Source organism: Rhizopus microsporus (genome assembly GCF_002708625.1).
Source record: "Rhizopus microsporus ATCC 52813 unplaced genomic scaffold scaffold_8, whole genome shotgun sequence".
Classification (NCBI taxonomy): Eukaryota; Fungi; Mucoromycota; class Mucoromycetes; order Mucorales; family Rhizopodaceae; genus Rhizopus; species Rhizopus microsporus.
Window position 1 is genome coordinate 1,063,497 of NW_019671923.1, and position 9,707 is coordinate 1,073,203.

The 9,707-nt window shown below is 35.5% G+C and overlaps 5 protein-coding genes across 5 annotated transcripts in view; 1 reads left to right on the forward strand and 4 right to left on the reverse strand.

The window, feature by feature from the left end:
• Positions 1–2,217: 2,217 nt before the first annotated feature.
• RHIMIDRAFT_251733 (uncharacterized protein) lies at positions 2,218–3,921 on the reverse strand (the record flags this gene model as incomplete). The annotated part of the gene is made up of 4 exons (XM_023610877.1): positions 2,218–3,141; positions 3,217–3,349; positions 3,397–3,664; positions 3,717–3,921. 4 exons carry the CDS (start codon positions 3,919–3,921, stop codon positions 2,218–2,220), a joined length of 1,530 nt encoding a protein of 509 aa, XP_023466529.1.
• Positions 3,922–4,082: 161 nt separating this feature from the next.
• Positions 4,083–4,734, reverse strand: RHIMIDRAFT_137616 (uncharacterized protein). Its single transcript, XM_023605639.1, has one exon. The coding sequence runs from the start codon at positions 4,508–4,510 to the stop codon at positions 4,181–4,183; it is 330 nt and encodes a 109-aa protein (XP_023466530.1). The 5' UTR covers positions 4,511–4,734; the 3' UTR covers positions 4,083–4,180.
• Positions 4,735–4,750: 16 nt separating this feature from the next.
• On the reverse strand, positions 4,751–5,640 carry RHIMIDRAFT_137617 (uncharacterized protein). Its single transcript, XM_023605640.1, has one exon. It carries the CDS (start codon positions 5,583–5,585, stop codon positions 5,160–5,162), a length of 426 nt encoding a protein of 141 aa, XP_023466531.1. The 5' UTR covers positions 5,586–5,640; the 3' UTR covers positions 4,751–5,159.
• A 351-nt stretch (positions 5,641–5,991) lies between these two features.
• Positions 5,992–8,724, reverse strand: RHIMIDRAFT_283552 (uncharacterized protein). The gene is made up of 2 exons (XM_023613130.1): positions 8,495–8,724; positions 5,992–8,447 (listed from the first exon to the last, which is right to left on the reverse strand). Exons 1-2 carry the CDS (start codon positions 8,513–8,515, stop codon positions 6,240–6,242), a joined length of 2,229 nt encoding a protein of 742 aa, XP_023466532.1. The 5' UTR covers positions 8,516–8,724; the 3' UTR covers positions 5,992–6,239.
• A 65-nt stretch (positions 8,725–8,789) lies between these two features.
• Positions 8,790–9,707, forward strand: part of RHIMIDRAFT_283554 (uncharacterized protein) — a 2,496-nt gene continuing 1,578 nt past the window's right edge. Inside the window, exons 1-2 of the mRNA XM_023613131.1 lie at positions 8,790–9,137; positions 9,190–9,585. Of these exons, the coding sequence (XP_023466533.1) occupies positions 9,035–9,137; positions 9,190–9,585 (499 nt within the window). The 5' untranslated portion in view covers positions 8,790–9,034. The remainder of the gene's footprint in view (positions 9,138–9,189; positions 9,586–9,707) is intronic.

The window sequence follows — 9,707 nt, forward strand, 5'->3', positions numbered from 1 at the left end:
AAAATCTTCGAAAGTTGATAGCTGATCTTAAGGTCAACATTTTAAAAGCCAACAACTATATTTCATAGAGAAAGTACTAATAAATAAAATGTATTGCTCAGTTTTTTAACAACAGTGTACTAAGTTGAGCTATTATGGTTTCTATTTAACGTATCAGACTTCAATTGCGACAACCATATGCGCCATATCATTGGATACAATGCACTATTATTACACAAATTTATCTCTTTTCTTCGTTATTAACAGCTGAGTTAATATGACACTTTTCAAGAAAAATATTATTAGAAGGCGTTTGTTGAGACATGTATTTATTAACGATTGAGTTGTTAAAAATATTGGTGATATTGATAATTAATAAACCAAGTGAAGATGTCCTCTGTAAGTAGTAAAAGCAAACATCAATAAACGTACAGCTGATCCAAAAAATCATGAATAGATAAGACTATTTTACAAAAAGTGCTGACAATAAATTGAAGCCTATGCTGAGCAAAATAACAGAGATATCATTGCTAAATTTTCGAATCTTGCAATTTCAACGGTGCTTATTATATGCTGTCAATAAAAAATATTCATACACTTCTCCTAAAAAATAATGCATTTCAAAAATTAAGATGAACAAGGTTTGAACAGGTTATAGATGACATGCACCTTACCTCAAAGGAAAAGATATTGATATCCAAAAACATGTTGTCCATACACTATCAATAGTAATTTCATTCTATGTGTTTTTGCACAAGAAACTATTAGCGGTAAAGGCTGTGGTGCTTGATGCTTTTTTATTTGTTACTCTTTTCAAAAAAGGAAATATGAAAAAAGAACGATAAAAAAAAACTCTATTGGAGACTCTTAAGTTGCATTCCAAAGAGAATCAAGTGCCTTTAGACAAAGAAGTAGGACCTGTTGAGAGAAATTTAAACCAAAAGCGAAAAGTACTAGCATGAAAATTTCAAAATGATTGCACACAAAAGATAACAAAGAAGCATACGAGTGTACACAAAAGAAAACAAAGAAGTATGTGAATGCATAAAATCAAATTTTTTGATAAATAGATCCTTCCCCCTTTTTTAATCTTTTTTTTTCTCTCATTTTTTTAAACCTAGCTAAACATGCTCATACGTTGATGACTGAACAAACGTGTTGTTCATGAATGTTCATCCATCATAGGCCAGTAACCTTTTCGAGTATCTACGCTAGCCCCGTGTACGGTCTATGGATTCACTTTAGGAGGGTCGATTGTGTCTTCTACAGGGTCTAACACATGCATTGAGGCGTCGTTCATGGACTACCACTAGCACAGATCAATTATGGTCTTCTGGATTGTCTACACAACTCTTGTGTGCTGTTAATCATTCCCATATAGCTTGATGAATCGATCCTCTTAAAGTGCTTACATGACCAGGCCCGTAGATCAATCAAAGAAATGGACGATGAAACTTTATGGATATAATCAGGAAATGGAAAGAACTAGAAGAATAATGGAATCCGTGTATATCTGGCTCTGATCTCAAAACAATGGCATCTGTTTCACTTTCTGAAGCTTAAAGATCAAATAGTCACTATGGTCAATACAAACAACTCTGTGCCAAAAAATAATCTACATACAATCTTCTAGAAGCCAAGCTCAATACGTCTGTACACTTAAAAGTTGGTCAGCTAATATTATGAGCCTGTAACTTGTCTCTATTACATGTAAAACTATGCTGATAATAAAGAGTTTTCATGCCAATGCTAGTCATTTGATGATATTTGTCCTCAAGTACTCTTTTTTAATAATTAAATCGCATCATAGAACAATAAATACACTTGTTCATTTTAATTTTCTTATGCATAATGCAACGCTAATAAAGATACAATTCTCCTCATTAATCAGTTAATTTGTTTCAAAATCATAAATGAGCGTCATGTTTATCTTAAAAAAGACTTGAAAAAGAATACGTTATTTTTATAGGATGTACCATGCTCAATCGCAGCGATCGTGACAAGTCATGCAATAATCCTATTTTATTATAACAAATGCCTGCGTCTTTGGGCAACATCGATGGCATTACCAAAAGATGAACAAATACCATATACATGGATAGAAGAGGAAGCCAAAGATGCTATTGTTTTACACTATGTTTACCTAAGAATATGATGGGGATGATTTCAGAAGCATCTTGCAATATCTTTTACTTATGTTGTGACAACATGGCTATGTACCATAAAGTTAACTCATTATCAAGTCTTCAAATTGCTGAACAAGTCTTCAGAACGCTTGAGCATCAATCTTGTACAAGAGAAGAAAAATATCCTTGATTCTCGATGGTCAGTGTGCCTGAGAGGTATGAAGGTCTTGTCTTGAATTCTTGCTTGTACTGTTTTGATAAAGGTTTGAACAGTAGCGGCATCCATTTTATCAATGTCCTTCAGCTTGCTTGCTATTTTCAAGGACTTGTTGGAATCGATAGCGGTCAAGGTGTTTCCTTTTAGCGATCTGTACTTGCTTGTACTCAGCTTCTTGACAAAAGGAAGTTCTTGTAACTTTCGATGGACATAACTGCCTGATGTTCTGTCTTGAGATTTCATTTCTTGAATGGACTTCTTTTGTTTCATTTCTTTCTGTATAGAGTGTAACCATTTCATGTAGCATTGAGGTTTAGTATACAGATTAGCTTCACTTGGTACATCGGTATCATTGGAAGCATCGTACGTTGACCAGAAAGTAAGAAAGCTATTGAGAATGGTTTCATGTCGTTCTATTCGATCAACAGTGAATGACCAGGCAAACTTGGGGTTTATCTTTTGTTGAAAGATATGCTTTGCTAAAGACTTGCGCTGTTTGACTGATACGGTATCACCACAGAAGTAAAAAGAAGCCTTTTCTGATAAAACATTAATAATACGTCTGAGAGTCCTGTCTTCGTAAGTAGAGCATACATAGTTGCGAACCAATGCTTCGTATTGATTAGCCTTAGGAGAAATAATGGTCATATATCCTTTACTTGCATACTTATCCAAGTCAGGTTCAGTAAGAGAAGTAGATTCACAAAAGGCCATGAAGCTCTTCTTGATACTATCAAAGGCATGTTTTTCTTGGCCAACAAAGGTGGAAAATATATTATAAAACAGATTTGGAGTAGTTACAGGTAGTTCTTCACCATTCTCGAAAAGTTTCAAGAAATAGTAATTAGCAAAAATGGAGCCAGTGTATACCAGTTAAGTAATATGATCAACTACTTCTTGAATCAAGGTAACGAACTTGGGATATTTACAAGTATTAGCCAGAGATGTCTTGATTACAAAAGTTTTCTCGACGGTATCTTTAGGCCTTGGAAGCTTCGCTTTTGACTTATCCATAGGACGCAACTTGCTGGAGGAGCGAGAGTGATCGGTTTTATCGCAAGAATGACATCGTACTTGTTTTGCTCATTAGCTGTCGTCTTGTTCTTTTCTTTTTCCTTTTTAAGTGTTTCAGTCTTATCAACCTTGTCTTGATATTTTTTGGAGCTTTTAATGGAAGCAGAAGTACAGCTAGTGGAAGTAATAGGAGCAGGTAATACATCTTGAACACTCGTATCTTTGTTGACTGTAGACATAGGTGACTTGTTACTGGTAACAACATTTGAAGGACCAGGAGCAGATGTATCTTCTTTAGCAGCTTTCAAAGTAGTATGAATGTTCTTATCTATTACAGCATTCGGTTATAAAACAGATGGAACTATAGATATCATCTTTACCTTTTCTAAGTAATGGAGCTTCTTGAAAATCATCATCACTTGCTTCAAAAGCTGTATTTTTGAATAAACTTGTTTGCATTTGTACAAACAAAGAAGGGAACCCGCGATCTACGGGTGATGAGCTCTTAATAAATATCGCATCAACCTTATAGCTTAAATCGCTTTCCCTTTGTTGCGCTTTGCCTTTGGAGGCGAAGAGAGTCATCGCCTTTCTTTCGCTTTATGTTGAAGTAAAGAAAAAAGGATAAGGAAAAGCAACTGTGTTAGCTTTGTCATGTTAAATTAACGATTGACAGCATTTTTTTTTATTAATCATGTTTTTTTATAGTAAAATGATTGTTGAATGAAAAAAAGCATTTCACTTTGGACATATTGCACATTTTGCTGTGATCCTCAAAGTATTTTCTTTATAAAAGTGATGGATAAGGGTAATAAAATGACACAAGGTAACCACGAATCATCATCTAAGCACCAGGAACAGTGATTGAAGAAGTAGCGGTAAAGAGAGAAAAGGAAAGACGCAAACTCCAACGTCGCCCATATGTTTCATGAGGAAATAGCAGTACATAGTGCGTTGGCATGTATGCAGCATGTGTCTGGCTGATACGTTGGAAGTACTGCTCAAAATCGTGTTCTTGACGGAAACCATCATTTATATTAGTGCTCGTCAAGTTAAGAACGATGTCACAGGAGTTTCTGTCAAAATGCTTAATAAGAATAATTGCGGCAACTTCTTCCATTGTTGGCAGACTGTGAGTGCGTCTACCGTCTCCTTCAATCAAATGTATTCTCATCGATGGACTTGTGATTATATATGGTGATCCGCTTTCTACCAAGTTATTTCAAAATGTTTATACGATGATTAAAGAAAAGAAACGCTCAGTAGATGAGAAAAGGAAAATGTGTACTTTCAGCAACCAAGTGCTTGACGCACAGGTTCGATGTTGGTTTTGGAAAAGCATTTAAAAAAGCAATCAAATCATGTGATAGTGATAACTTCCTTTTTCGGACCAAGTTGTTGCAGCGGAATGTCTGTATGAATTCATGTGAACTAATAAAAGAGGCTGAGCAATAGAAAAATTTTGTGCATTATGAATTTATTGAGTAAATATGAAGTAAAAATGAATAATATGCAAAGAAAGAAAAAGAAGGAGTTAAGAAGAACCATGAAGGACTTGTTGTTGACCATCCCAATCTAGCAAATCATCCAGAGGAATTGTTTGATTACTTGGAGAATACACTGAATCTTCATCTGTTGATAAAGAAGGTGATAGTACAGGTGATGGTAACATATTAGTTGGCACTAGCAAATTGTGTTCACTTGTGGATCCTCCTTGTTTAATAACCTCCACTGCAGGGAAAAGGAAGTGTTGGTTTAGGCAAATATTTCCATTGGGTGGTGGTGATATGGCAGCAGTTGTAAACGGTGGGTGAGTTCAATCTTTAATAAACCATTTCCTTCTTTACGATCCGTGCTGAACCGCAAAAGTCATTAAACAAGAAAGGATTCAATTTTTGCAAGGCTTCGAACTGACAGGCTATTAAAGCCTGTTGATCCTCCAAGGTCTTGATCCTCTTTTTCAATTGTTCATTTTCTTCAGATAGTTTTTTGTTGCTAGATTCTAGTTCAGAAACGTATCTACGCTTTTTATCTCTAGATTCTTGTGCTGCTGCTCTGTTCCGTAAAATTCTTTCCTTTGTCTTTTGATCTTTATCTTCCAATGATATTCTTGACTTCTTTAAACGTACAACAGATTTAGTTGTAGGGACAACAAGAGGGTCAACTTTGAAGTCAACAGGTAAGGACAAGAATTCAGAAATAAGATCGGTATTGTTGTTGCTGTTGTTGCTGTTGTTGATGTCTGACATTATTAAACAAAACAAAAGAAATTCACCACCACCCAATGGAGAAAAGATTAAAACTAAAGAAAAAAAGAGAAAAAGAGCTACGCAGGCTGCTTAAAGTTTATAATTCTTTCTTGGCCAATCAAATGTTTCCACTTGTCCGTTTCTAATGTTTGACTTGACGGAATGTGAAATTCATATACCTCACCAAGGGCAACGAGATCCAGAACACCACGTCAAAAGTGGGCTTTGAAAGCATGCATTTTTACAGGATTTTACCCTAAAATTAGATGGTGTTATTTTTTTTTCTAGACGAATGAAAATAATTTTCAGATGCTTAGCTTACCTTTTTTAGACGAAACAAATATGGAAATTAGACAATAAAAATTTAGTTTTTCATCAGAAAAGTGCAAAATAATATAAAACTTACCCTGTACTGTGGATGCCTCATCGATAACTGAGGCGGAATTGTGTTTGGTTCTTTTGGTTCTTTTATTTTCTTTGGTGGGAGGTTTTCTTTTTCGATTTCCATCCTTTCTACTTTTGTTGAAAGCTTCTGGACGATCACCTGTTTCTCGAAGCGAAAAGAGAATTTTGCGAAAGTTGAGGACAGCAGCAAGGTCACGATTCCATACTCGGTCTTTCCCTTCTATCTTTAAGCAATCTTTGTTAACACACCTACAAACATATGAGAGTGAGATGAAATATGCCTACTACTAATATCTGTATACAATATTCATACTTCAACAAACCATGACATGTAACCTCCAGCATCTTACTTCTTCTATATGGCCGAGGATTTTCTATAGTTTTGAATTTTTTTAAATCCGAGTTACATTCAGGGCAGATGCTTGAAGTATTGAATTCATCTATGAGTAAGACTTCAAATCCTTCGTGTCGGAGCATCTTGCGCATTCCTTTTCCTTTGGTTGGTTCATGGAATTTCACGTGAGAGGCAGACCAGTTACCCAAGACAAGAACAGCATCTTCTCCAAATTTAGCTTTTAAAGCATTAGCTAACCTTTTTTCAGATTGTTGCCGATTTATGGTACTTTGGAGCTTCATTTTTCGAAATTTGAGGGTAGGCAGCTTGGCTTTGGTTTCTTCAAGTAAATTTTTGACTATACTGATTTGGGATTCGAAGCCTTCTTCTGTAGTTTCTGGTTTTTGTAAAATCTCATCGGTTTGTTGTATTACGGTGTTAAGCTGCGTAATATCGTCTTCTGCAAGCTGAATTTGGGTGTTGTTTTCTTGGTGAATGTAACGAAGATTAGAGAGATAGGTTCCAAGTTTATTTTTTGATTTCTTACATTCAAAAGCTGGTTTAGGGCAAATGTTATCAGTAGCGGCGGCAGTATCATCTATGCCAATAGCTGGATCGTCTTCATCACTATCTTCGTAAACATAGCCGATGTTTCTATCCAAGAATTCACCTTCACTAGAGTAATACCGTTTTAAAGGTTGTGAAACTTTAGATCGACGCTTGATATATTTGGTATATTTGACAAGATCCACAGTTGCTGCTGGTATTTTGGATAGACTTGCTTCTAATTCTTGAATATAAGCCGGTTTCATAAATTTTCGAAGCTTATTGAAACGTCTTGCTTTTGTTTCTACTAACTTCTGATTTCTCGTGAAGCGAAACAGCTTCTTTTCTTCTATTGAACTATCTTCATGCATACAGAATAAGAGGTCATGCCTTCCTGGATCAATCAGAACACATTTCTTTAAAGTATTGTCTAATTCCTTCTTCGACAGGCTTTCTAGATAGCGGAATTCGTCATTATCAGCTTTTAAGGGCTTTCTTTCAACATTCAACGTGCCTCTACGATCAGGGCTAAAGTTTTGTTTGAGTAAGGACACACCAACTCCATCGGTATCTAAAGTTCCTTCAAAATTCATTGTCGTGGAACACTTGATTGCCTTACAATCATAATTGATGACTTGTTTCCACAGTTCATGCTTTTGGCCAACAGGAAAGCTCTTGCGCTTAAGAATGTGGTAATTCAAAATCTTGGCGTCAATTGTGACATAACAAGGGACAAAAGATGTTTGTAAGGGAAAACAAGTAAAACTTTTGTTCTTTCTTTCTTCACAAAGTTTTGCCAAAGTGTAAAATGCACGTAAATGATTTTGTGGACTTGATTTCACATCATAATAGATAGAGTCTTTTTTGAATTTGTAGTGCTCTGGATAAACATCTAAAAATTGTTGTAGTTGTTCTAACGCCTTTTTATCTAGAAAATTGGCTGGAATATCAGGGAATTTCTTTGCTGAAACATTCAACTTGAGCTGGGTACACACATTGGTAATATGGGTCCTTACTGAACTTTTGATTTCCTCATCCGTAAAACCTTTGCTTTTCATTTCTTGAGTCATATTTTCAATTTTCTCTTTTTTGTTTGATATTAGATTTAAAAACATTCTGAGTCTATTACCAAAATGTTGAGCGACATTATTAATGTATACTGTATGTATTTTGGTCCCTTCATAAAGTGCAATTTGTTGAGCATTGGTCAGTGTGATTGGTATATAACTTGACACCTGGATGTATTCGTCTTTATAAGTGTTTATTAATTGTCTGATATCTCGTGTCTTTTCAGCGAGTCTTCCTTCCTTGGTTTTACGATCAACTAGTGCCAGTAATACTTCTTGAAAAAATGCCTTTGTTACATACTTATTGAAGTCAAATTCACCATCTTTGTTAAATTCTTTGAGAAATATGAACTTTGCAAAAGCAAACCCGTGAGTTACAAGATCATTTACGCTGCAGACAAATTCATTTAGGGTGGCCCTGTAGTTCTCCTTCCAGCCTATACCATTTAACGATGTTTTGATTGTAGTTATACGCCGATATTCTGACTGGGAAAATGTTGTATTGTTGGACTACATTTTAGATAAGTATCATATGAGTATTTTCACAACCGATTTACCTGTTCTGCTTCTACAGACATAGATTGTAGGGTAGATAAAAAGAAATATAAAGAGAAGTGTTGTCAGCAAATATATCAACACTGTGATAGGAATGGCCATTTAATTTATTCAAATATATCATCTAAATGTGCTAAACCAATTTGAAAAGGTAGGAATAACTTTATTATATACAAGTATTAACATTTAGAGATTTCACCAGTCTTAAGGCTGAAGACACTATTGCTTATGAGGAAACAGGTAAAAGGGGCCTGTTGCTTGAATCTAGGCTTAAGAAATAGCTCCAGTTTAGTCAAAAAGAGACACTCTTGTACCTCATCTTGTCCAAAAAAGGTAATCAGAGTGTCTAAAAATTACTTTTGATTCGTCCAGAAAAAAATAACACCGTCTAGTTTTAGGGTAAAAACCGGTATCTAGATCAGTGCGCATAAGCACGGGTCGGCCACTCAATATTTTGTTGTACGAAGCTCTACAGCCAACGTCGTTCCTGGGCATTTATTTATTCTTTTTCTTTTTGGTGATTCCAAACCAACTTATCTCTAATGGTGACCACTTTAAAAGTAACAAAAGGTGTTCACCCCGTTGAACTAACCTGTGATGAGCAAGGACTTCGTATCGAAGGCGATTTTAACGCATCTCAAAAATGTAACTTGACTATATATAACATCTCATCAGCTTGCTTATTCTCTCTCAAAAGTGAAAAAGAAGATTATATGCTGTTGTATACCCGTTATTCAAGGAAAAGGACCAGACCCAACCTTACTTCCAATAGATCATGAGTACATTCTTTATGCCGAGTACATTCAACGCACCAAGACCATTCAGATCCGTTTTGTATTGCCAGAGGATAGAAGTAACGATGATTCAACAGCTGATTTCTATGAGCTATATTATACTGTGTCTGATGATAAAGCACAAGAAGCTGAAGCATTCTGTGAGACATTGATGGACCATGCTTATGAAGGTGCAAAAGTTCATAAGCGACTCTTGGTGTTGATCAACCCATTTGGAGGACAAGGCAAAGCCAAGGAAATATTCGAGTACCATGTTCGTCCTATATTTCAAGCCGCCAAGTGTGAAGTTACCGTCAAAAGTAGATAACAATGATCTGATGCGGCGCATAATGACTGTATGATTATCTTTTCATACAAATTGTTTGCATGCTACGATTTGTAAGTTTAGACTTTCTTATACCCCTAGAGTAGGAGAGCATCA

Bases quoted from the DNA above. Each gene is read 5' to 3' on its own strand.
- RHIMIDRAFT_137616 (XM_023605639.1), bottom strand. From the start codon at position 4,510: ATGAGAATACATTTGATTGAAGGAGACGGTAGACGCACTCACAGTCTG.
- RHIMIDRAFT_137617 (XM_023605640.1), bottom strand. From the start codon at position 5,585: ATGTCAGACATCAACAACAGCAACAACAGCAACAACAATACCGATCTT.
- RHIMIDRAFT_283552 (XM_023613130.1), bottom strand. From the start codon at position 8,515: ATGTCTGTAGAAGCAGAACAG. The intron at 8,448-8,494 runs GTAAATCGGTTG...TCTAAAATGTAG, and splicing joins TGTCTGTAGAAGCAGAACAG to TCCAACAATACAACATTTTC.